We start from the raw sequence: 27,880 nt of genomic DNA on the forward strand, positions 1-27,880 counted from the left end.
CACGTCCTGATGTGTTCTGGAACTAGACACAGTTTACAATTGCTTGAGCGGGAAAGGTGAAGCATGGGTGCGGCCAAATCATGCCAGGACTTCTTGTATGCTGTGCAAAGGGAGTTTGAACTTTATCTACTAGGACCATGGCCTTCAGATTTTTGAATGTCCACACCATCTGTAAAAAAAAATTTAGAGCATGCTGTATGTATATATTTAATTATTAATGTACTAACATGTTGTACATTTTTAAAATGGTGTGCAGAAACAGAAATTTTAAAGGGAAAATTTTAAATAGAAATTCTATTTTTCTTGTACCAAATAGACCACCTTGCATCCTGCTTTAGGTGACATGTGCCACTTTGGGGGCCATGGAGGCAGGGAGGAAGGTTGGTCAGCTCTGCATTTCAGACCCATGATCCCATTAGTCTTCTCATCTCTAGGCCGATGATGTGTAGCTGTCACTCTTGGCTAGAATAGGTCTCCAATGCCTGCTCTTGAGAAAGGAGGGAGCAGAGATTGCAGGACTACTCTATTCCCTCTTCTGATGGGCGTCTTGCCTACGATGATGCCCACCTCCCCTGACCCCTGCCAACACACACAGTCAAGCAGCTCTTTACCAGCATTTCCAGTGATAAAACCTAAACAGTACAGACGTAGGAGATGGGGATGGAAAAATCAACCCTCCCACCCCCCACCAAAAACATACATGCAGGGGCTTCCCTGGTGGCGCAGTGGTTGAGAGTCCGCCTGCCGATGCAGGGGACACGGGTTCGTGCCCCGGTCCGGGAAGATCCCACATGCCACGGAGCGGCTGGGCCCGTGAGCCATGGCCGCTGAGCCTGCACGTCCGGAGCCTGTGCTCCGCAATGGGAGAGGCCACAACAGTGAGAGGCCCGCGTACCGCAAAAAAAAAAAAATAATAATAATAATAATAGTGGGTACTTCTCAGGGTTGTTATAGAGACCTAGCATGGGTTTTAGATCAGGGTTAGACTCACAGTGAGTCACCAGTACAGGTTAGCTCGTGTTATGGGTAAAAAGTCTTTTAGCTGGATTAGAATACACTGAGATGGGTCAGGGCTCGCTAGAGTGGGTGATCATATAACTGACAGTTTGCATAGATTTTATTGCTCAAAAGGCAAATAAAATCAGATTGGGGTTGTCCACATTCCTTCTTACCTTTGAGTATGAGAGATCTTAACCTTTTAAGAACACACTCTGTACAGGTACATTTAGGAATACGGATCACAGAGGAGGAAGGTAGAAGGTTCAGGACAAAATACATATATAGCTCATACTGGCCTGAACAAGAACCATATGCTGTTAGCAAGTTAAAACTGTTCGCTTATTACCTATCGCAAACTGTGGAGCTTCTGTGCTTGGATTTATTCCGTGAAATGAATGTGTCATTTCCCCAATTTGGCATAAAAGTTTGTCTGCATTACCACATTTGAGAAAAATCATAAAATGTCTGAAGAGAAAATCATGTGTCTTGGCTGTCACCTTGTGGTCTTAGGTATTATATTAGCCCTCAGAAATCAAATATTTTATACTGCCACAACCAATTTCTAAAATACACTAATAATTTGAGTGTGGCTTTTTTCCTAGCATTACTGAAAATCCTCCAAGTTGCAAAGAGGACTATAAATTAATTTTTGGCATCCGTTTACTGGCTAGCTAGGGCCTGAGATCAGGTAAGAATTCACATAAGATCTAGATCACATAAAATCTAAATTGAACTAAGTAATGTGTGCTTCTTTGTGTTCATAACAAATTTTTTGAAAAATTTTTTAAAAGAAATTCTCTTATGCTTAAATTAGTAGGTATGTTAAATAACTTCTGAACTATCCATTAAATGGAGTATATAATCCCATTTAAAATAGAGAATTAGAGAAAATTTCGGAATTATATTTTTTCCATGCACATAATTATTTTCTCTACCCTAATCCTTTGAAAGGTAACACAGAGTAGAGTTAAGTTCAAAGCTCCTAAAATTCTTGAACCTGGGATCAAATACCCCACTCTGATTACTTATTAGCTATGTGAACTGGGGCATGTAGCCTAACACCTCTCCCCGACACTCCGCATCTATAGAATGTGGGTGAGCTCAATAGTATACACCTCACAGGATTATAGCTTTGAGAGCAGTCTTAAGCATTCAGGAAGGGTGACCTTTGGTTCTGGGTAACCAAAATTAGGACGGCATGAGTTAACTTAACTTTATTGCTAGAAATCAGCCTTCCCCCATGAAAGCGTTCCCCACTTCCACCAGCTCTCTCACTCCTGCCTCCTCCTGGCCACACAGTGATGTCTTACCTGCTGCTGATCCTTGAGCAGTTTTCTGCTGGAGCCTCTGGGGGAGGGCCCTCAAAATGACTGGTGAGCAGGGTGTCAGAACTGCTACCCACCAGGGTTTGCTGTATGCCTCCCATCCTTTCCTTTTCAAAGAGGAGTATGTGTTTTGTTGTTGTTATTTTATTCCTCTTCTATTGTATATTGAACAGGTAGGGAGCAGGTAAATTTTCTTATAAGTTTATGAAGAGGAGCCACCTTGTACATCAGCCCATCACCCAGAAATCCTCAACTCTGGGCATATGGCCATGACAAGATGGAATTCTTGGGTTGTCACTCTTGAAAATCACTCTTGATGATTGTATTTTGTGTGTATGAAAGATAGTGAACTATTTGGTGACTGAAGGGTGGATTTGGGGAGTCATTAGTACTGTTCTCCAAATACATATTTCATTTCCCTTTCTGGTACATGCAACCTTGAAGTTAGGAGTGGTCAAGTGACTTGCTTTGGCCCATAAAATGTGAGGAAAAGTGATGTATCTCTGCAGGTGGAAGCTCTAAGTCACGGTACATGAGTCACCACTGTCTTTATCCCCTGCCTTGCTGGTCTTGGAAGTATGTGTCAAGATTGTGTCTCCATCAGCTGAGTCCCAGAGTGATTATAACCCCCTCAACAATGAGCAGAGCCCCCCCAGAGACCCAGATGAACATACAGTTTGAGCAAGAAATAACTTTTGTTGTGGTAATGCACTGAAAATTTGGGATTGTTTTCTCATCATCTAACCTAGCCCTTTACAGAAAATGATTAGCGTCACTGGCTCGCCTGGGAGGTAACCCATCTCTCCCTGCTTCTGCTCCCAACTCAACTCTAGAGAAGCCCCTTTCCCCCAGTTCCTAATTCACAGCTGAGACCCGGGCTGTACTTTCATGCTGGTATTGGGAAGGTAGTCTGGAAAGAACACCACAAAGACTCTAGAGCCAATCTGTCTGGCTAACTTGGGGCTCCACCACTTAGTAATTAGCTGAATGATTTGGGCAAGTGACTTAACCTGTGTAAAATAGACATAATAGTGCTTACCTGTGCCAGCTACTATGACTGTGTAAGAAACCATCTCAAAATGTAATGGTGTCCAACAACCATTTATTAGGCTCATGGATTGATGAGTCAGGAATTTGGATGGAGCACAGCAGGGATGGCTTATCTCTGCTCCCCATGAAGGGGGCCTCAGCTGGAAGGCTCAGACTAGGAGCTGGAATCATCTGGGGGTTCACTCACCCCACCCCTGGTGATTGACATTGACCGAGACCATGGCTGGGGCTGTCAGCCCTCTTACACATGGCCTCTCCGTGTGGCCCGGGTTTCCTTACGACACACATCGAGAGAGAGAAAGCAGAGGCCGATTCGCCTTTTGTGACCTATCCTCAGAGGTCACTTTCTAGTAGATTCTACCAGTCAAGGCAATCATAAAATTCTTCCCAGGCTCAAGAAGAGGGGAAGCACACTGCTTCTTCAAGGGCGCAGCAAGTCTCTGGCAGTCTGTGAGACCAGAAATACTGCTGTGGCCACTTTTAGAAAATAAAATCTGCCATGCTTCCTCAGAATGAGGGTTAACTCACTAAATGAGCTAATGCAGTAAAGTACTACAACAGTTGGTAGGTACGTGCTTGATGTTGTGATTTATCCACTGCACAGGCTTAGAGCCATATGGAACTGCCTCCCTGTGGCCGGCTTTTCCCCCCCATGGGGACCCACTCCAAGAATCTGTTATCTCAGACTCAAGACCAAACTAAGGCCACCCCAAGGCAGGAGGAATCGAGGAGAAGGCTCTGAGGCTTCAACAAGGTGTTCACACAGTGGTCTGACACCAGCAGGCCCAAGGTTAGTTCCTTTTTCTATTTTCCTTGTAAAGGATTTAAGAAGCTTTGAGGCCTTATTTAACTAAGATCATATTCTTGCATAGGTACAGCTGTGCTTTTACAGCTAAAGATCTGCAAGAAAATGTTAAAACGATTGAAAACAGCAGTAGGATTGAGGTGTTTCTAATATTTCACTTTTTTAATGGAAATACATCTTGCTATCAAAACTATAAAGTAAGTTTTCTACAGTATTAAGGTGAAAAAAATCTTTTCAATTGAAGCATGGTTGATTTACAATATTAGTGTCAGGTGTACAGCAAAGTGATTCAATTTTATATATATATATATATATATATATGTACATTCTCATATACATATGTTTCAGATTCTTTTCCATTATAGGTTATTACAAGATATTGAATATAGTTCCCTGTGCTATACAGTAAATCATTGTTATTTATTTTCTATATAGTGGTGTATATCTGTTAATACCTAATTTATCCCTTCCCCTCCCCCTTTTTCCTTTGGTAACCCTAAGTCTGTTTTCTATGTCTGTGAGTCTTTCTGTTTTGTAAATAAGTTCATTTGTATTATTTTAAAGATTCCACATATAAGTGATATCACACAGTGTTTATCTTTCTGTTTGACTTACTTCACTCAGTATGATAATCTCTAGGTCCATCCATGTTGCTGCAAATATCACTATTGCATTAAGAAAAACAAACAAACAAACAACTCTAAAAGGGCACATCATCCACTAAGGTGTGCGAATGAGGTTGAAAAGGCAGGACAAAATCAGCTAAGAATCTTTTAGTTTCTGCTGAAGGGATTGGATTATCTGTTGGTAACAGTGCTGTGTGGATTAGAAACCACATGCCTCCTTAGCACTGAGTCATCAATATCAGAAAAGTCCAGGAAAGCAGGCTTGGCCTGTATGTAGCTGCTAAGTCATGTGCACATGTTCCAGTGGCTACAGTTTCTTCAGCTACTTTAGTTGCAGAAGAAAAGGCTCGCTTTAGACCATGTGCCTAGCACATTATGTAGGTCTCACAGGCAGTTTGTCATCTAGCGAGTTGCTGCAGTCATGGTTGACCTGCAGGACTGAGTATCTCTACTGTCGAACTTTTGGGTGGTATCTAAAACCACACCAGATCACAGAGTCACTAAAGTTAAAAATCTGAAGCCCAAGCTCATACCCTCAAAAACTGGTAGTTTGTGGTTTACGGCATACCTTAATCTTGCAGTGCACCCTGGGTAATCACTATCAGCTAAGTCTCCCAAGCATTTCTGGTGTCACTTAGCTTGGCCGGGTGAGGCTGCACCATGAATGGACATGCCTGGCATCAAATCATGCCAGGTTTAAGCAATTCAAGCACTTACAAATACAAGATTATCATTAACAGTCACCCAATATTAATTAATGACATTTCCTCAGCTTTCTAGAGACTTTAAAAAATTTATTTTATTCAAGTATTTACAATATTGTGTTAATTTCTGCTGTACAGCAAAGTGATTCAGTTATACATATATATATTAATACATTATTCTTCATATCCTTTTTCATTCTGGTTTATCACAGGATATTGAAGATAATTCCCTTGTTTATCCATTCTATATAAATAGTTTGCATCTGCTAACCCCAAACTCCCAGTGCATCCCTCCCCTACCTCCTACCTCCCTCCCCCTTGGAAACCACAAGTCTGTTCTCTATGTCTGTGAGTCTGTTTCTCTTTTGTAGATAAGTTCATTTGTGTCATATTTTAGATTCCACATGTAACTTATATCATATGGTATTTGTCTTTCTGATTTCATTTAGTATAATCTCCAGGTCCATCCATGTTGCTGGAAATGGCATTATTTCATTCTTTTTTTATGACTAATGTTCCATTGTATATAAGTACCACATCTTCTTTATCCATTCCTCTGTTGATGGACATTTAGGTTGTTTTCATGTCTTGGCTATTGTGAATAGTGCTGCTTTGAACATTGGGGTGCATGTACCTTTTCAAATTAGTTTTGTCTGGGTTTATGCCCAGGAGTGGATTGCTGGGTTATATGGTAGCTCTACTTTTAGTTTTTCAAGGACCCTCCATACTGTTCTCCATAGTGGCTGCACCAATTTACATTCCCACCAACAGTGTAGGAGGGTTCCCTACTCTCCACACCCTCTCCAGAATTTGTTTGTAGACTTTTTAATGATGACCATTCTGACCAGTGTGAGGTGGTCCCTTATTGTAGTTTTTATTTGCATTTCTCTAATAACCAGTGACGACGTTGAGCACCTTTCCATGTGCCTGTTGGCCATCTCTGTGTCTTGTTTGGAGAAATGTCTATTTAGGTCTTCTGCCCATTATTCAGTTGGGTTTTTTTGTTGTTGCTGAGTTGTATGAGCTGCTTATTTTGGAAATTAAACCCTTGTCCGTCACATCATTTGCAAATATTTTCTCCCATTCTGTAGGTTGTCTGTTTTATGGTTTCCTTTGCTGTACAAAAGTCTGCACATTTGATTAGGTCCCATTTGTTTACTTTTGCTTTTATTTCTATTGCTTTGGGAGACTGACCTAAGATAACATTGGTACGATTTATATCAGAGAATGTTTAGACTTTTAAAAAATAAGTGAAGGCCAACAGGTAGGCTTAAACAGTCCCCAACTTCCAACTTACCAGCGAAATTCCTGGGCTACTCAGTCTTCCCATGAAGCATTCTTTTATTTACCTGTGCCTCAGCAGTTTCCTCTTCAAAAATTTGTAATAACTAAATTCATCTTTAAAATATATTTCAAAATCCTGTCCCTAAATAACCAATGAGCAGTCAAATGAAATTCTACCTGTTCATTGAATGTTTCCTTGTTATATCTTCTCTTCTTCCAACTAGTTTTGGAATGCTTTTTCCTTTTATCAGAAATGCCTGGCTCTAGAACAGGGCTTGGCAAAGTATGGCCAATGGGCCAAATCCAGCCCACTGCCTGTTTTTATAAAGCTTTAATACAACACAGCCATGCCCATATGTTTGCATATGGCCTTGCCCATTAGTTTCCATACTGTCTGTGGCTGCTTTTGCACCATAATGGCAGAGCTGAACAGTTCCCAAGAGAGGTCTGCAAAGCCGAAAATATTTACTGTCTAGCCCTGAAAAAGTTTGCTGACTCGTGCTTTACAACGATAGTTCCAGAAGAGACATTGGCTCAACCGAAAAAAATATAAATTACTATCCCTGGATGAAAAATCTTGTCTGCCATATCAGTAAGCAAAGGATATTGCAGCCATCAAGCCATCAGCCACCTGCCACTGTGCACCCTGAGGGGATTCAGGATGGAGAAAAGTAGGATACTGGCCCTAGACAGTTAAGATGCATATCAAAGGAATGATTTCAATCAGCCCAGACTCTTGCCTCTTCCTATACAGAGAAATGCACTAAATTCATTAACCTGAGATGTTTGGTTTTAACAGTAATCTTTTGATGTTCTGGACTACCTGGTCTTTGTTGCAAAAACTATATATCCTGGCTCCTCCCTTACCTCTGCGGACCAGTCCCTCAGAACAATCTGAGAGGCTGTCTTCTGGGCTTAAGTAAGTTTTATTTGGCAGATTTTCTGATGACTTAATTCTCAACTTTTAGGCTGTGCAGTTTTCAGTCAACATATCTTACAAAATAGAGCTGTCAAAGTATTACAAAGGACTGACCTCTCCAGAGTGTAACTAGCCAGCTGTTAGGAATGCAGAAAGAACTAAGGGAGGAGGTCAGAGGAGGACCACACGCAGATGAGGCAAGGCCTGGAAGGAGGCCCCGCTGGCATGAGACCCCAAAGTCCTCTCCAGTAGCTCTGCCAGGAAAGGGCGTGTGAGGCTTCCCAAACATCAGACTGTTTCCCCTTTCCTAGCTCACTCTTATTGTGATACAGTGAAAGCTGTTCAGTTTCTAGCTACCTCTGATGAGGGGGCTGTATGAATATAAATGACTAGAGCAATGTTTCAGATTTAAGACTTTTATTTTTTTACACCCAAGCAAGCCTAGGCCGTTGACCCTTCCTGCCCCCAAGCCCCCTACCCTTCACAATGAGAAGAAATGTTTGCTTTCACTCCACGGCTCAGGGAATACCTAAGCTTTGGCAGTGGCCTTGTAATGGGTCAGAGTGCGGGCGGAAGGGTCCGTGGCGCTAGTCCACCTGGGCATCCAGTAATGAGGCAGCCAGTCGGCGCGGCCCGGGTAGTGGCGTTCAAAGATCTGACGGTAGTAATAGGCTTCTTTCGTTTTGGGAGTATTGACGGCAAATTTTTGGGCTGCGCTTGCCATCACCGCATCATCAACCTGCAAGAATAACAAGATAGAAGCGAAATGGCTTTTTAACCGGCATGGAAATACTTGTATTTAATCTGGCTTCACAAAAACAGAAAACAAACAAAAAGAGAAAAGGCATGAATGTATATTGTGTGAGAGACTCTTTGGATCACTTAGAAAATGCTAAAATACCCTAATATACATAGCTGCAGTGACCTTTAAGGAACATTTACATGCATACTTCTTCTAAGTGGTGGCTCTAAGTGTTTGATTCATTTGTGCCTAATAACGTCTGGCACTCAACAGGTGCCCAAAAATGTGTAAGATGAAAGCCAGGGGGCTTCCCTGGTGGCACAGTGGTTAAGAATCCACCTGCCAATGCAGGGGACACGGGTTCAAGCCCCGGTCCGGGAAGATCCCACATACCGCGGAGCAACTAGGCCAGTGCGCCACTACTACTGAGCCCACACTCTAAAGCCCATGTCCCACAACTACTGAGCCCGCGTGCTACAACTGAAGCCTGCACGCCTAGAGCCCGTGCCCTGCAACGAGAAGCCACCGCAATGAGAAGCCCGCGCACCACAACGAAGAATAGCCCCCGCTTGCTGCAACTAAAAAGAAAGCCCATTCTCAGCAATGAAGACCCAACGCAGCCAAAAATAAATAAAATAGATAAATTTAAAGAAAAAAGTCAGTGATGACTGGTAAGTCTCCTCTCTCTATTCTAGATGCCACTTTATTCTTACAGAATTCTTTAAAAGAAGTATTGTTTACAGGGCATCTCTCCTGCAGACACAAACATTTAAATTAAATACAAAATGAACAGTGATTACTCCTCTGCACCCAAATTATCCTATTCCAGAAAATACTTTTAAAGACATGATACCTGATGGTCAATGTATTCCTGTAAAATCCTAAACCAGGAATTCTTAACTGAGGTTATTCCATCACTGAAGGCTTCTTTTGGTCGCCAGAGAATCTCTTTAGGTATCAGATTGGAGTCCTCAAAGGTCTCTCTCAGAAGATGTTTTTCTATCCCGTTCTGACATGAAAACAAAAGGAGTGTCAGTGAAAGTTCTAAATATAACCAGTATCAGTGGTTTTTTGACAGTTTTTATCTTGATTCACCCACCTTGGGGGTTTTCATATTTGGTGGCAGAGACATGTAATAGGAAGAAAATCGATGATCCAGGAAGGGGACTCTCAGTTCAAGGCTTAAAAAGGAAAAGAAGAAAATCTAAATCAAAATGGATATTTAGTGCCTGTCTGTTTAGATTCAGACTTAGTTTCCTAGGAATTCACTTAGCCTCTAAGTAATGTTAACATTATAAAGTCATTTTTATAATCCTAAGTAACTGCCCTACGCTAATGCATGAATACAAAAACCTTCATTCAGAGTACATATTACATCATCTAGGGAATGAAACAAACTACTGGAGAATAATTACTTTTACTTTCCCTTCTGTAAACTATTAAATATCTCAAAAATCAGAAAAAGAATGAGTGACCTGATCATTAAGAACGTACTTTGCCTGGACTTTCCTGACTCACAGTTTTTTCTAGGTGAGACCATCTCTCATCCTATTAAAAACAGTAATGCTAATCTGCGGTTATTACCCTATCTGCTTGTCCTAACCAGAGTCCCCAGGATTCAAGAAACAGATGATGTGACCTTGGATGAAACACTGTGGAATGCTGGTTTATACTGAATGTAAGTTATTCATCAGTTAGTAGTAAAAATGTTTGTGTCAGTTCATTCCCCAACCTCATATTATTTTCTAATCTACGTGTGATTTGGTAGAAGCAACTAAAAGAGTTGATACTGGTTGTTTATCACGTACAGTTAAGAGTCTTCAATTCTCCAACATGACCAGCTTTAAAAAGTGAAAACTTTAGCCAACTTTAAGCTAATCAAATCTCTTGCATCTTCGCTTCCCTCTCCCCACACATGGTCCCCACAGCATCAAACTGGCATGGCAGGCGCTCAACGCTCACAACATGAAGGTGTATAATCTTTACTTCTCTTAAAAAAAACTAAAAAAAAAAAGCTGCAAGTGCCTTCCATCTCAGTTGCCCAGAAGTGGGCAAGATGTTGTGCTTTCAAGATGGGAACTCCATCTCAAACCGCCTATCCATGTCCTCTCACCATGACAACAGCACTCTGATTCAGCCTAATCCCTTTGCACCAACAGACAAGCTTCATTTTCTCTATAGAAGGCATACTTTGCAACATATACTAACTGGAAAGAAAGAAATCGACCACTGAGCCTTTTGTTTTTTGAGGTTATTTTTACAATCGCTTCCTAAAATACCACGTTTACCCATGGGCAGCAGTAGTTCGATCTGCTCGGAGAACATCAAACAAATACAGTTCCTTCAGAAGCCGCTCACTCTCCTCCTCGGCCTTCTCAGGGGAAGGAGCCTAGTTTGCAAACAGAGCTGAAGTTACAAATACACCCACAAGCTTTGCTTCTGGCACATGAAACAGTTTTTATATCTTACTCGTACACATAACTCCAATTCTAAAGGTGGGTAAGACAAAAAGCCCAACAGAGCTTAGGGAAGGGAGTAAATGCTTGATAAAACGTACCTTCCCTCACACCAAGACTGCTACTGCTAGAACAAATAAAATGACATGCTGTACGACAGCCGTAAGACCATAGGAGACTAAGAGCAGAAACATGATTCTTAGTAGGCTTAACGAGTTCAAAAAAAGATATTATCTGACACTATTAAGACTTCTTTCTCCCCCCCAAAATACACACACTATCAGATTTCCTGATATGCCTCACAAGATATTCAAAGTGTTACTGTTATACCAAAAAAGAAGATAGAAAATAGGTAAATAATAATTCATACTTTTCTTCCCTTAGGATCAATATCCCTCCATTTGAGAATGCTTACCTTGTGAAAATATATGTAACCCTGTGTTAGTTCATCTGAACCTTCTCCAGAGAAGATCACTACGCTATCCGTGTTCTTCCGAATGTACTTTGAAATTAAGTACATACCTTAAAAAAGTGACAGAAATTATTGTTAATGTCCACATAACCCTCTACCAAAAATGTCTTCTATTCGATTTCTGGAAATGACTGCAAGCTTTGCTATCACACTAGACTCTCTGTTAATATAAAGTAGTTTGCAAAAGAATGACCTTATATCTACAATATCTTTATATGGTACCTATCGTTTTATGTACGTAATCCAAAAGTCGTACTGTTGTGATGAAACACCCCAAAACCCTTCCACAATTTTATATATAGGTTTTAAAATGTTACTGCTTTCAGACCAAGAATGTCTATCTGAAGATTTTGCTAAACAATGTTAAAAATGCTAAAAAATTTTGCTGAACAATGACTCAAATATCTTAGATGTGATAACTTTCACACCAGTATCACTATAAAAAAATTAAAAGGTAGGGCTTTGGTAGCTTAATTTTTATTCGGGGCTTTTTTTCTGATACCTACTCCCCATTGAGCATATGTCAAATACAGTTAAGAATATTGCATCATTAAAAGATGCTGGTTGGGGCTTCCCTGGTGGTGCAGTGGTTGAGAGTCCGCCTGCCGATGCAGGGGACACGGGTTCGTGCCCCGGTCCGGGAAGATCCCACATGCCGCGGAGCGGCTGGACCCGTGAGCCATGGCCGCTGAGCCTGCGCGTCCGGAGCCTGTGCTCCGCAACGGGAGAGGCCACAATAGTGAGAGGCCTGCGGTTGGTCCCTGCTCCACATCCCTGTAAACCACTATCTGTTCTTAACTGTTTTTTCATTATCACCTCCCTAGGGATACTTTTTAGACCTTCTTCCCTAATCTCCTTCACCAACGAAATATCAGTACCAGAAATACCGTATTTCTGCTGAGGTACCGTGGCCCTTTGGAAGGCCAGAAACCACTGTAATACCTAATATTTTTTTGCCCTTCAAGAACTAATTTTTGCTTCCTTGGGAGAGACAGCACCTCTGTACTATTATTGCAAAGTTAGAGCATGAGGATGCAGACCCTAAACTTTGCAATGGAGTCGTGTCAGATTCTGCATCCCTTAAGAGAGGCATATCTAAGCCAGTAGCATATTAGAGGCTCAGCAAAATTAGATCAGTCTGATTGGGAGTATGCTTCTAATCTCAGTGTGTATCCACAGGGTAAAACTCGTATTTCTTGCTGCACAATATGTTATTGATTGATAAGTCGTATGATGGAATATTTACCAAAATATATCTAAAACGAGCATTCCTTACAGAAATTAGTTACAACGTAGACCTATTTCCCTATACAGCCCAAGAAACTTTTATACAGAGAAACTGGGGGGAAGGTGGTGCAAAAAATATGTATCTACTTTTTGAAGAAATATAAATAGTGATACCATAAATGTGGAAGTTTAACTATGTATTTATTGTTCCTCTCCAAAAGAGATTTCAGGAATTCTTAAATGGCCTTGTCTTCAGCAATTGCTGACACAGGAATTTTACCTCTGTTCATTCTTGAGTACTGTTTTTTAAACAACTGCTTGAAACAGGACTGTTTACTCCTTACACCTTTTCAGTATTAAAAATCTTTTTGGGATCATAAAATACCTTACCTACTGAAGCACGGACTGTTGTAATATCGTAAGTTTCCAAGGAAAATATGACTTCATCCAGGACCTGAATGCCTTCCTCAGAGTTAAAGAGGACTTCATGGTGTTCGCTGCCAATATGATTTGCCACCTGATTATACAAGAAATACCCACAGGCTTGTGTTTTAAAGGACTACTCTTGAAAATGAAGCGGGACTGTAGTTCACAACACGTTATGAATTAACAAGGGTGTTAAACAAACAAGACAAGCTAAGCGGAAATGATTCCGTAGGCCACCACAATAAGGGGAAATGATTCTCTAGGCCACTGCATACGAGCCCCCCCTAGTCAGGCTCCCTTGCCTCCCCCGGTGTCTGCCCTCCACTGACCACCGAGAGGTAGAGCTCCCAGCCACTCTTCCCACGCCAAGACTTCACCCTAACAAGCATGCCCCCCACTCCCCCTCACACTGATTTTACCTCCTTTTGGCCCTCCTGCAATGCCTAATTTTACATCCAGGATGCTATTCCTAAATTAAATGGCCCCTCCCCTCATTCTGTTTCCTTTGGCTATTGTGGATTCATTTAGCATTGGTCAGCTTGCTTTGGGACCACCTGCTTGCTCCTTCTCAGCCATTCTATGCAAGTTTCTCCAAAGTGGGAACGAGGTCTCCCGCACACTGAATGTGTACAAGGTCCCCTCTGCCCACAGCCCTAAACACAGTACTTTATAAAAGAAGAAAAAAGAAAAGTAAAAAGAACATCTAACATTCTCTAAGTACTCATACACGCTAGGTTCTATCCTACACACTTATATTAAGTATTATGTAATTTTCACCTCAAAACTATCCCATGGTAGATACTATTACTTCCATTGCGTAAGTGAGGAATTGTGTGGTAGAAGTACGATTTGAAACCAGCAGTCAGGCTCTAACGCCTGCAGCCTGAACCACTATACCATGCCCTAACTCTCAAAAGGGCGGAATTATCATAGGGTCTTTGTGAGGACTGCATGGGTCGTGATAGATAAAAGTGCCCAGAGGGGCTTCCCTGTTGGCGCAGTGGTTGAGAGTCCACCTGCCGATGCCAGGGACACGGGTTCGTGCCCTGGTCCAGGAAGATCCCACATGCCGCGGAGCGGCTGGGCCCGTGAGCCATGGCCGCTGAGCCTGCGCGTCCGGAGCCTGTGCTCCGCAACGGGAGAGGCCACAACAGTGAGAGGCCTGCGTACCGCAAAAAAAAAAAAGTGCCCAGAATACAGTGTACAACATAGTTGATATTCAACAGGCATTTCATTCCATTTTAATATATTTAATTCAAAACAATTATCTAAGTCAATGCAGCAGCAAAGTATAGAACCATCAATTACTAACAAGTCTGTCTTAACTACATAACAGACAAAGACAGTGTCTTACCTTTCTAGCAGCTAGTAAATCGGGACTGTCTTCCATGCCAATCGCAAATGTCTGGAGAGGATACTGTACTTTGGCCTCTTTTAGCTGCTTCAACAGGATGGCAGCAACCAAACTGGAATCCAAGCCACCTATGAGCAAGACAGGAAGTGTAGTGGTTATCGGCCTTACATAAGAGAGGGACAGATATGATTTACATTCCTATTAAGCACCAAGATTAGAGTTTTACCATTTAAAATCCCCAAGTTTTATAAATTGAAAATCAACTTGAATAAGAAAAATCTAACATTTAACCTGTGATAATGGTAACAGTATTTGAATTGGTTGAAAACCACTACACACATTCTAGGACTCGAATCAAGATGGTGGACTAGGAGGACATGGAACATTCTAAAGAATGTTTACTAGCTCATTCGTGCCAATATAATTATAGTATCACTTTGCTACATTATTTGCTACATTATTATTTGCTACAATGTACAATGTACAATTTGCTACATTATTATTAAAATATTGAAAGCAACTTACAGAAAACTTTTTCATCCTATAATGGAGGAAAGATTAAATCATATAGTATTTTATAGTCAAAACCTCCAGGATAGCTATAAATCATTTAACTTAAATATGCACTAAATACAATTAGGTTTTTAAACTGACTTCACCTGATAAAAGGCAGCCAATCCTTCTGTCCGTCATCAAACGTTTCTTAATGGCATTGTCAAAAAGGATTCGGAGGTTGTTCTTCACAGTTTCTATCTCAAAACCTATTAACACATAAAGGAAATTAAATAGCTGCAGAAAAGCCTGGGCTGAATTATTTACTGAAATGGGTACACAGTCATCTACCTCTATCATGATGGCATTTGCTCAACAGTGAAGTTGGCCAAATTGCAATGTGTCACCTCCAAATTAAAAAGGAAACAGATTTTCGAACTTACATCATTCCAGTGATGTGAGAGTACAGTTTTCCTTTTGGGGAGAGAGGTGGGGAACAGGTGGGTGGGCTTCTGCTTTCTTACCTGGGAAGAGTTTCTCCACGCTGTCATACAGGGCATGCAGAGGCTCATCTCTACAGTTATGATATTTAACCATTTCCACCGATGCTACTTTGCCATTTGGCTTTAAATCCAAAACTTCATAGTGTCCTGGGAGAAAAGGCTCCACTTTTAAAAAAGGAGTCATGGAGTGCTTCAAGTTAATGAGACCTACATATTCAAAAAGATAAATTTATTCAAATGAGGATAATACTTCACAGTAACTTTCATGATTAGTTAGTATCCTCTAACTTCCTATTTATCTTCCCTCTTTAATACAAATACGTGTCCATTACATAAGCAAAACTGGAAAAATATAATCACTCGAAACACTACCATCTACTTACTAGAAAGGTAACAGTAGTACAGAGATGCACAGCAAAATTACACTGGTTTATAGTAATTCAAGGCAATAGGAAAATCTTCAGTGTTCAATTTCTTCTCCCTAGCTGGAATTTCTGATTTTAAAAAATCTATTTTCTTCACTAAAGCAAACAAATACAAGAAAAGATACATTTATTAAGCAAAGAGAATGACTTGAAACTTAATTTCATGATATCCTGGTAGTCACTTGTCATCACTGAGGTATCTTAAGAAAATAGCTGTGGTTCCCAGTCCTTTAACAAGCAAAATGATCCACCATTACGTACTTTAAACTCAGATATTAAGAAGTCAGACATCTATCCCTTATGTAGCTATTATATACTGTATGTGAGTTAAACATTATAATTTAAATTCCCTCAATAAGTGCTCACAGGAAGTAACCAACTTGACTTCACCATGATCTGTGATTAAAAAAGAAAAATCAGGGGCTTCCCTGGTGGCGCAGTGGTTGAGAGTCCGCCTGCCCATGCAGGGGACACGGGTTCGTGCCCTGGTCCGGGAAGACCCCACATGCCGCGGAGCGGCTGGGCCCGTGAGCCATGGCCGCTGAGCCTGTGAGTCCGGAGCCTGTGCTCCGCAATGGGAGAGGCCACAACAGTGAGAGGCCGCATACCACAAAAAAAAAAAAAAGAAAAGAAAAATCAGTGGTTTATTATAAACAGTAAGCCTATCTACACAGAATACTTATTATGATTTATAATTTGAGTTTGTTGACCCAGGAATCTACTGTGTAGTGTGGAATTCAAACAGCAGACAAGCCCCAGATCCTATCACCAGCTAGCAGACCTCAAGCTAGCCACACAGCTCCCGTAGGGGGAGAAGCAGTTACAAGATTTTAAGCAGGGAGCACCATGACCAAATGAGTTTTTGATAGGCTATTCTAAAAGCACTGAGAAAGGAAAACTATTGCAGTACAGTATTCTAGATGAGATCATGTTGTTTAGAAAAGGGCAGTGTTAAGGATGTAAAAAAATCACAAGTCAAGAAATTTCAGAGGGTAAATTGGACGTGAGACCGTAATTCCATATCAAGGTTTTGGAGACACAGTGAAGTATGGAGTCTGCTTTTCCCTTGTGTTCTCTTTGCTGGGCTTCCCTAACAGCACTTTAGGTAAATAACATATATACTTCTTTGCCATACGATCACAGTAAGTGATTTAAGGAATGAGGCAAAAAGGCAGACAGGCAGGTAGACCAGATTTTAGGATGTCATTCTATCTAGCTAGGAGATAAAAGATGAATGCCTTCCTCAACTTTGTCAAGAAATGCTAAATATGATTTATAAGTATTTTATTCCATTCTGTGGGTTGTCTTTTCACTTTCTTGATGGTGTCCTTTGAAGTACAAGAATGTTTAATTCTGATGAAATCCAATTTATTTTTTTGTTGCTTGTGCTTTCGGGGTCATATCTAAGAAATCTTTGCAAAATCCAAGGTCATGAAGATTTAGCCATATATTTTCTTCTAAGAGATTTATAGTTTTAGTGTTTACATTTAGGAGTTTGACCCACTTTAATTTTTATGTATGGTGTGAGGTAAAGGTTTAATAACTTCATTTTTTTGCATGTGTGTGTCCAGTTGTCCCAGCACCATTTGTTGAAAAGACTATTCTCCGCCCATTGAATGGTCTTGGAACCCTTGATGAAAATCTGTTGACTGCAGATGTATGGATTCACTTCTGGACTCTTAGTTCTATTCCACTGGTCTATATGTCTGTCCTGCCAGTACCACACTGTCCTGATTATCGTTATTTTGTAATACGTTTTGAAGTCAGGAAGTGAGAATCCTCCTACTTTATTCTTTCTCAAGATTGTTTTGGTTATTGTGAGTCCTTTGCCATTCCCTATGAATTTCAGAGTCAGCTTGTCAATTTTTATGAAGAAGTCACCTGGGATTCTGACAGAGGTCATGCTGAATCTGTAGATCCATTGGGGGAGTCTGTGCCAACTTAACAATGTTAAGTCTTCGATCCACGATCATTGTATGCTTTCCAATTTATTTAGATCTTCTTTCATTTCTTTCAACAATGTTTTATAGTTTTCAGCATACAGTTTTGCACTGCTTTTATTAGATTTATTCTCAAGTATTTTATTCTTTTTGATGCTATTTGTAAACACAGAGTAAACCACATGACCCAGCAAGTCCACTCCTAGGTATACACCGAAGAGAAATGAAAACACAAAAACTTGTACACAAATATGTAGAGAAGCATTATTCATAAGAGCCAATTGTCCATCAACTGACAAAAGAATTAACAGTGGATAAACAGAATGTTTATGTAATCCATATTTGTAATGTAATCCATTACAAATATCCATGTAATGGAGTATCTTTTGGCCATAAAAAGTAAATACTGATACATGTTACAACATAGACAGACCTCGGAAACATTATGCCAAGTGATAGAAGCCAGTAACAAAAGACCACATATGATATGACTCCGTTCATATGGAATGCCCAGAATAGGGAAATCCACATAGACTGAAAGCAGATTGGCAGTTGGCTGGGACTGGGGGGAAAGGGGGTAGAGGAGGTAGTTGGGGACAGGAAGTTTAATGGCTGATGGATATGGAGTGATGGGGAGTGACAGCTCAAGAGTACAAGGTTTATTTTTATTTTTTTGGCTGCATTGCGAGACTTGTGGGATCTCAGTTCCCCTGACCAGGAATCGAACCGGGGCCCTCAGCAGTGAAAGCGCAGAGTCCTAACCACTGGACCACCAGGGATTTCCCTATGGGGTTTATTTTTGAGGTGATAAAAAATTTCTAAAATTGACCGAAGCATTGTTTGCAGATATCTATGAACATACTAAAAACCACTGAATTGTACACTTTAAATGGAAGAATTGTATGGCATGTAAATTATACACCAATAAAGCTGTTTAAAAAATGCTAAATTAAAATGAGTCTGTGTGATAGCCATGGCACAGTACCACAGTGCAATAACTGCAGGGCCGGCCAACCCTACCATTACAATGTGACTTAGGGAAACTTGAAAATACATATGGAATCAGACCAGACGCAGAGCCTATCAGCACAACAAAAATTAAATTACTTTACTACAGACTTATCCTCTAAGGTTTACAGAATTTAAGTGCTAAAAGGAGAGTCCAACTCCTTGGCTTTATAAAGAAAAGCTCAGAAAGTCGATGACTCTCATAGTCACTTGTAAAAAATCTGCGTTGCCCCATTTGTAAATATGCATTGGATTAGATTTATAAATATTATTTAAAAGAAAACACAGAATCAGGACAATAATGAAAATCTACAGTAAAATTCTATCATTACCTTTAGCTTCTGAACACACGGCCAAAAATCCATCTTCTGTCACGGCTTTAAACAAAGGTCTGACTCCATAGGTATCTCTGCCCAAGAATACTTTCTTATTGGCAGTATCCAGTAAAATAAATGCAAATACCCCATCCAACATACAAACTGTTTGCTCAATTCCTCCTTTGTCATAAAGATGAAGGATTATCTCACCATCCACTTTGGTCTGGTATTCAAATTCAAAATGGTGTTGCAGCTTAAGGAAACAATAGCAAAACAAAAATGTTAGAATCCTTGTGCATTCACTAATTTTTTTTTATTGCAAAGTTGCTTCAGTATTTTTGTGCTTTATAATTTCATGCACGTTAGTGATTTAAAAGAATCACGGCATTATAAAAATATAGCCTGTTTGAACTCAGAATCATACAAGTTCTTTATAACATAAAGCTAAGCCCGTGAAAAGTTTAGTTGCATTCTTATAACCAGAATACAGACGCAATGTACCTCTGTATTGCGTGGAGGGATGGAAATGTATATTATATACATACTGTGTATGTAATACACGTGTATTTACATAAATATGTTAAGTCAAGCAAATAGATTGCCAGGTGTCATGGACACTAAAACTGTGTCTTCTTCAACTGTGAGATTTTGGTTTGGGAATATAGTATCAGCTGAGCTTCTTCAAGTTCAGCCTCACAGACTTCCTATGAAAATAGAAAGCGAAAGGACAAACACATTTGGCACTATTCCCTGACAAATAAATGATTCCATCACAATGGTGGAGACAAATGGTCCAACACAGAGCTGCTGGTCCTGGGGAGGACTATAGCATCCCGTCCTTCCACCACTGCAGAGGCATTAAAGCTACTTCTCAGTGATGGATAAAATGATGCTGGAGCTTTATTCATCCACATCCCCCAGCGGAACAGCAAAGAGACCATCATTCCCACTGCATGTAGAGAGGGTTCAATTAAGTTAGGCCCAAACTTTGTGGCTCTCCCTCACCACTGGCAAACTGTGAGGGTGAAAACTTCTTGGTATGTTCCTCTTTCTTTGTACTTACTCATATTTTTGGCTGATAATAGAGAGGAGGTTCACATAAATCAAGGTGAAATGCTGGGTACATCTGAACATTTAAAACATGTTTTTAAATTTCAAAAAGTAAGTCTCTATGTTTATATGTGTATGACCTGTAAAGAGCATGCTTCACAACCATGCTCACTCTATAGATTTGTGAACCTTTTGTCTATAAGCATGGAACTGTCCAAAAACGGGCTTTGGCCGCTTCCAATAACTACAAAGCCACCATCTGGTCACCTCTCCTTGCTCTGAGAGACTTTCAGTGATGATCTCTGTCACTAGGAGGCAGTGTTTGGAAGGGGTCTTCTGCTCACCCTTCTGGGCTTAAGTACCTGCAGGATAAATGAGCCCAAAGCATTCGATGATTTCAGCAAGCAACAGCTTCCAAATCTATACTCCACCACCACATCACCATCATGGCTCTTTGGCCTAAAGCTTACAGGTAACTTACTGGTTAATGATTCATGTGTATACTTCCCCCACTCTTAGCTTAAAGCCCCCATATTCTGCCATCACGCAGAAATCACACTGCCATTTGACTTGCTGGCTGTAGGCCTCTGATGCCCCCTGCAGGGAGGGGGCCTCCTCTTTGCCCAGCCTTCACACGTATTCCTCCTCTCCTTGACCAGTCTCCCTCCACTCCCAACTGCTGGCTGGATTTTAGTAGTAAATTCTATTTTCACCAAAAAAAGGGGACCTTTGAAGCTTCTGTTGCAGAATTCTTTATATAAGCCTGAAATGTCAATTCTACTCTTTAGACAGCTTTTAGCTGCTCACACTAGATAACCTGAATGATTGGTAGAAGCAATGGAACTTCTCTGCTTCTGAAAATACAACATATTTGGCTAATTTAGAAAAGAAATATTTTCAAAATATTTAACAAAATACACAAAAGCAGCTATGTTGTTCAAGTAAAACATAGCATTTCCTACCTAATTTAAGGTGAAAGTCAGGCTACTACTGCCATGATACAAACTTGGCATTCTCACATATATGGTACCAACTTGGCTTTATAAGGAAGTTTTAACTGCCCCCTCCTCTGTTCCCACTAGCTTGAAACTCCCTTACCTTTCCTGTTCCATTTCACCTCCAAGCACCTATAAAACTGATGTCTGATGTACAGTAGGCCCTTATTAAATATATGAAAGGAATATGCTGAATAACTATAACGACTCTTCAAATGAAAAGCCTATTCTCGAGTGTTCCTATAAGCCGACAACAAACAAAGACTAAAGCTATTATTCAGAGATAAAAATGGCCAGAGGGTGACCAGAATATAAATCCCTACTCATGAATGATAGGCATATATCAAGAAGTCTCAAAAAGTACCGAGAAAAATCACAACCAAATATATGACCCTTGAATGAAATCTGGCTCAAAACCAAAAAACAGCTATAAATATATTCGTGGAACACCTGGGAAATTTTAATATGAACTGGATATTAGAGGGTATTATGGATTCTTAGGTATAATAATAGTATTGGTGTTAAGTAGAAGAATGCCCTTATTCTTAGCAGACAAATGCTTACATACTTAGGAGTAAAGTGTTATAATATCTGCAGTATACTCTAAAATGATTAAGCCCAAAATTGAATGTGTGTGTATTCAGACAGAGATAAAGCAAAAAAGGCAAAACATTAACAATTATTCCATCCAGATGCTCAATGTTCTGTTCTTTTTTTGTAAATTTGAGATTTTCAAAATTAAAAGTTGGGGTGGAGAGTGACAAAAAAAATAACTTGCAAATTTTAGATTAAAAAATTTCTTATGAAACACCAGCCAAACAATTCCAGATTGCAAGGCTCTTAGTAAATCTGGCTTCCTCGGGTTAGAATTTCCAAACCTTCACTACTCTCATCCTAAGAGTATGCTTTCACCAGATTAAAAAGCTGTTCCAGGGCTTCCCTGGTGGCGCAGTGGTTGAGAGTCCGCCTGCCGATGCAGGGGACACGGGTTCGTGCCCTGGTCCGGGAAGATCTCACATGCCGCGGAGTGGCTGGGCCCGTGAGCCATGGTCGCTGAGCCTGCGCGTCCGGAGCCTGTGCTCCACAACGGGAGAGGCCGCAACAGTGAGGACCGTGTACCGCAAAAAAAAAAAAAAAAAAAGCTGTTCCAATTTTAGTGCTGCCGAAAGTCTTACTTCTTGCACTCCACTGCATCTGGCTACCTGTCTATCCTTTGCCTGATTAATTATGCAACAGCAACATCTTAAGGGCAGCATTAAATATAAGCTACAAATGTGATCACCCACAAACTATTAAATTCTATCCCTGCCTTAAAAATCTTCAAATCTCACTGCTCTTAGAATTATATTCTACCTCCTTACCAAGTCCTCCTTGCTCTGGCCCTCCCCAGTCCCACCTGGCCCTTGTTCACTTATGACAATCTCAGGGTTCTAAGCATGGCTATTCCCTCTGCACGAAAATGCCCTTCCCAGCCCTGCTAGCTAATCCTTGTCCATTCAAGTCTGAGTTGACGTGTCAATTCCTCAAGAGGCTTTCTCTGACCACCTACACTGAAACTGGATCTCCCATATCCATGAGCTCCATATTCATTTTTTCAGAATGCCTAGTATATGTACAATGATTCTAAGAGTTAAAAACCTGAAGTGTAATCCTTTTTTTTTTTTTTTTTTCGGTACACGGGCCTCGCTGTTGTGGCCTCTCCCGTCGCAGAGCACAGGCTCCGGATGTGCAGGCTCAGCAGCCATGGCTCACGGGCCCAGCCGCTCCGCGGCATGTGGGACCTTCCCAGACAGGGGCATGAACCCGTGTCCCCCGCATCGGCAGGCGGACTCCCAACCACTGCGCCACCAGGGAAGCCCTGTAATCCTTTTTATCATTTTTTGTGTGTGTGTGACCAAGTCATTTCACCTCTTTGTGCATTGGTGCCCTGTCTCTCTATATATAATTGGAGCAAATGAGAATGAACATGGAAAGTGTTTGAAAGCAAAAAGCATTATACAAAATAAAATTATTATAACCAACTAGCTCTGAGGCTAATCACATCCAGATAGCTTCTGGTTTTATTCTGTTTACCTTCTTGTGGTTGTAGATTTCACCGTTGTAACACAGCCACAAGTAAGGATATTTCTTCACTCGAATTGGCTGCATTCCAAACAGCTGGTCAACCACTGCCAACCGGTGAAATCCAAAGCAGCAGTTGGTATATCCATTGACATTCTCAAAACGAAATGCATCTGGACCTCTGTGTGCAATCTTCATAGCACTCAGACACTGAACAGAAAGGCAGTCGTCACTGCCAAAGAGGGCCCAAATGCCACACATGGTGCAATGGAGCTATGGGCTCTCTATGGAGAGAAAAACAGACAAATTCAATATTCAATATCCAATCCAATTCTGTATTCAATCTTGATTCCCCAAACTTGCATAAGCCACTTCAAAGACTGAAATATAAATTATCTTATCTACAGCAATTTTCCAGTAGGTTGGCAGGCACACAGGGACAGAGAATGATTTAATTTACTTACAAGTATTCAGGAAAGATGGATGACCTTAACATCCAGCCAGCTATAGCAGCTTAGCCCCCAGTCAAAGGCTGCATCCCTCTCACATTAGAATTTGGTCAGCTAGAGCTAGCAGTGTTCAGGCCACATTCTGTTTTGTATCCTAGGTTTACACCCAAGATACAGATACACATGCAGGCTGGCTCCATCCTTGCCAGAGATCCCATCCCCACTCTCTCCATCCCAGAATCCCAAAAGCCCTGAAAAATCCAAGAGATGCTCCAGATTACTACAGTCGCCTCTTGTGTCTCCTTGACAATTAAATGCCGGCTTTACACCTGTACTAATAGATGTATAGTGGGTAGAAAAGATGATCATACCTACTGCCTAAGTGTAACATTAAGATACACAGCTATTATAAACATTTCACTACTTCTAGCTTACCTCCAAGTGACTTATTCAAACACAATCAGAGAAGTTCTAAAAAGAAAAGAGAAAGCAGTATTATCTGATATCTTAGTTTAATAACAAAAAAAAAATTTAAGTTGACAGAGATACAAAATGTTCACCATCAAAATGTCCTAAAAGACAAAAATGTTAAAACATTTTTGTCTCAAAGCTACCTTGGTGAGTAAGAAAGCAAAGTAGGTGGGACATACACAGCAGTATCTCAGAAAAACAATTTGGCTATTCCCTGTAGGCCAAGAAGCAAATAAGTTACTTCCTACAAATGTTAATTACTTTGCAATTCAAATTCAATTCTCAACTGTGAAATAAACAGCAGTTTTAGTTGAATGCTGTCAGCTCAAAACAGTTACTTTACCTAAATATCTATAACTTGCAAACTATTTTGGTATTTTTTTAAAATGGAAATTTGCAGCAAATGCCTAGATAAAAGGCATCAAGAAAAAATATAAATATTCAAGTTGCATCAATCACTTGGAACAATCCTCTGAAGACATTTCATTTGTATTTAAATGAACCAAAGCCTTATTTGGAGCTTTTATGAGACCAGATCCAATTAATGGAAAATGGTATTAACTAAAACAACTCGGAAATGAAGTATCACATGTCCTATGCAGCCCCTCCCATGCATTTGGCCGAATAGCCCATAATCAGATACAGGAACATCTCTGAGATATTGTCAGTTTGGTTCCAGACCACTGCAATAAAGCAAGTCACATGAATTTTTTGGCTTCCCAGGGCATATAAAAGTTATGTTTACACTATACTGTAGTCTATTAGGTGTGCAATAGCATGATGTCTAGCAATGTACATACTTTAATTTAAAAATACTTTATTGCTAAAAAATGCTAACCATCATCTGAGTCTTCAGCAAGTAGTAATCTTTTTGCAGCAGAAACATCAAAGATCACTGATCACAGATTGCTGAAGTTTCAAGTTACAAAAATGTGACAGACAGGAAGTGAGCAAATGAGCAAATGCTGCTGGAAAAATGACACGTATGCAGAGTTGTCACAAACCTTCAATTTGTTTAAAAAAAAAAAAGCAGTACCTGCAAAGCTAGGTACGCTTGGATTTACTTTGAGATTTACTGGGAAAATTCACTGAGGTTTAAGTGAGGTGACTATTAATAAGCCATCTACTTTTGACTCTAAAAAAATGGGCTGGGAAAGTGCTCTGAAATCATGTGCGGTGAATAGTCAGTCATTTACCTAAGTCTTCCTAATGCTGCTTAGTGAATCCCATTAAGCATGCTACAGAAACTCAGGAAGCACTAAATTGGAGGGGAAACAGGGGCGACAAAGGATTGCAAAGCACACTTATTTCTCCAGCAGGAAAAGCAAATTAAAACTATCACCTATTATTTTTATTGGAAACAGTCTTACTTGCAAACATCCTACTTGGCAACGCTTTTTCCTACTGCTGTTACCTGTTCCCAGTAATTTTCCATATTTCCTCATAAATGTCTAGAGCAGTGCTGTCCAATTGAAATGTGAGCCACATGTGTAATGTTAAATATACTAGTAGCGCCATTAAAAAAGTAAAAAGACAAAAGCATAATAAAAAATTTTTTTAAAAAGAGAAAAAAGTGAAATTTCAAATAGATTTTAACACAATGTACTGAAAATAGTATTATGTCAAGACGTAATTAGTACAAAAATATTAACAAGATATTTTACATTGCTTTTTTTCTACTAAATCATCAACACTTTAAGCACATTTCAATTCGGATTAGCCAGCACTTCACGTTCTCAATAGTCACATGTGGCTAGTGATTACTGAATTGGACAGTGTTGTTTCAGAGCACTTAATTTCTTAAACCAATACTTAAAAACAAAGTGATATGGTGAAGTTTAAGATTTCAGCAACTAACGCCTGCACAGGTTCAAGACCTAAATTACTTTTTTTTTTAATAGATCTTTACTGGAGTATAATTGCTTCACAATACTGTGTTAGTTTCTGTTGCACAACAAAGCGAATCAGCCACGTGCATACACATGTCCCCATATCCCCTCCCTCTTAAGCCTCCCTCCCATCCTCCCAATCCCACCCCTCTAGGTCATCGCAAAGCACCGGGCTGATTTCCCTATGCTATGCTGCTGCTTCCCACCAGCCAACTATTTTACATTCCGTAGTGTATATGTCGATGCTACTCTCACTTCGCCCCATCTTTGCCCTCCCATTCCATGTCCTCCAGTCCATTTTTTATGTCTACCTCTACTATTTACCATAGCCAGGACGTGGAACCAACCTAAATGTCCATCGACAGATGAATGGATAAAGGAGATGTGGCACATAGATACAATGGAATATTACTAAGCCATAAATTACTTTTAATTAATCTTATGAGATCAATGAAAAAGTTGAATTACCAGTGCTTTTAAATTATCTATCAAGCACCCCGGGCAATAGATGGTAAAGAAATAATGTAGGCCACAGGCTGAGGAAAAACACTGTCCCTTCATTAAAATAATAACATTAATCTGAAACTAGCCCTATAAAATAGATATCCATTGAGAAAAGGCATGCCCGTTTCTTTTGCCTTTTCCCATACCGCGCCGCCTGTCGTGCCCAGATCTCTTCTGGGCAGGATTTGCTCAGCAAGTCACTTGTTGAGTCTTGCAGTCTACACAGATTGGGGGAGGGGTGACTAGGTGAAGGGGTGGAGGTTGCCGGAGGTGAGGGGGTATCCTCCGGGGCCTTAACAGACAGCCCTGCAGACCCTCCCTCTCGGACCAAGACCTAGCGACCGCGTCGCCCCATGACTCGCGACTGCACTCGGGCCGCGTGCATCCTCCAGGCCATCCGAGCGGGTCCCCTGAAATGCGAAAACTTCCGCAGGCTTCGACACAATATAATACAAAATAATGAAATTTAAAATGGCCAACTTAAACCGCCGCCTCCTTCTCTCCAAAGCGGCACGGCCTTGGCTCTGCGGGTCACTAGGTCCCCCCTCCGGGACCACAGCGGAGGTCTTCCCAGGGGCGCAACAATCGGCCCCGCCCCCTTTGCTCCGCAGCAGCCGCGTCTGCCCTCCCGTCGGGCAGGCCAGGCTGCTGCGCATCCTCCTCCCTCTCCCGGGGCAGCCCCACGGCACGCTGGGAGAGCGCTGCGACCCCCGGCTGCCCGGCCTACCTGGGCTCCAGCGGGGTGGGCGGGCGGGCGAGCGTGAAGGGAGCAGGCTGCGACTTGCGGGCTGAGGACCTCACCTCACCTCTCACTTTATAACCGTCTGGCTCCTGTAATGCGGGCAGGAGGTTTCATCACGTCTGGGAGGGCCAACCAGCGCGCAGAGGCGTGGCCCGCAGGGCGTGAAGGCGCTAGCCCGGCCAGGACTGGATGCGGAGCGAGGGAGGCGGAGGAACTGCTCTGTTTCTTGCTTCTTAAAGTGTTAGTGCACCTGCTGAGGGAGAGCCTCAGAGGCCTGGCCAGGTGCCCCACTGACACCTAGGATTACCTTACCTGCTGTTCTGACAATTCATTAATCTTCCGCACTTGTTTTGTTCTTAGGGAAACCATCAGCAACTGATTGCCGTATCCCCTCTGCAGCAGATCTCCCTCATATCTTTAATTGTGAAGTCTTTAGAAGTGCTTTATCCTCCTTATTACTAAGAGAGCATCTTAGCTGTGGATACGCATATATTTGCTAAATTAATAAATAGTGAGACAGATGGGAATAGCTGGATGGGTCTCCACCTTTTATTTTATTTTTAATTTATTTTTGGGGGCATGAAAGTCCTACATCTTTATTTTTTTAACATTTATTGGAGTATGATTGCTTTACAATGGTGTGTT

The 27,880-nt window shown here is 41.0% G+C and overlaps 1 protein-coding gene across 1 annotated transcript; it reads right to left on the minus strand.

The window, feature by feature from the left end:
- Window positions 1-8,112: 8,112 nt before the first annotated feature.
- On the minus strand, window positions 8,113-27,350 carry ASNS (asparagine synthetase (glutamine-hydrolyzing)). Its single transcript, XM_033420448.2, has 13 exons — window positions 27,221-27,350; window positions 24,065-24,100; window positions 23,193-23,464; window positions 19,090-19,327; window positions 15,406-15,591; window positions 15,049-15,150; window positions 14,390-14,517; window positions 13,000-13,126; window positions 11,326-11,432; window positions 10,743-10,843; window positions 9,554-9,635; window positions 9,308-9,463; window positions 8,113-8,451 (listed from the first exon to the last, which is right to left on the minus strand). Exons 3-13 carry the CDS (start codon window positions 23,439-23,441, stop codon window positions 8,242-8,244), a joined length of 1,686 nt encoding a protein of 561 aa, XP_033276339.1. The 5' UTR covers window positions 23,442-23,464; window positions 24,065-24,100; window positions 27,221-27,350; the 3' UTR covers window positions 8,113-8,241.
- Window positions 27,351-27,880: the final 530 nt, after the last annotated feature.

This window comes from Orcinus orca, chromosome 9 (genome assembly GCF_937001465.1).
Source record: "Orcinus orca chromosome 9, mOrcOrc1.1, whole genome shotgun sequence".
Taxonomy (NCBI): domain Eukaryota; kingdom Metazoa; phylum Chordata; class Mammalia; order Artiodactyla; family Delphinidae; genus Orcinus; species Orcinus orca.

Bases quoted from the DNA above. Each gene is read 5' to 3' on its own strand.
- ASNS (XM_033420448.2), bottom strand. From the start codon at position 23,441: ATGTGTGGCATTTGGGCCCTCTTTGGCAGTGACGACTGCCTTTCTGTT. The intron at 15,592-19,089 runs GTAATGATAGAA...TTGAATATGTAG, and splicing joins CGTGTGTTCAGAAGCTAAAG to GTCTCATTAACTTGAAGCAC. The intron at 14,518-15,048 runs GTGAAGTCAGTT...TCTTGCTCATAG, and splicing joins GATTGGCTGCCTTTTATCAG to GTGGCTTGGATTCCAGTTTG.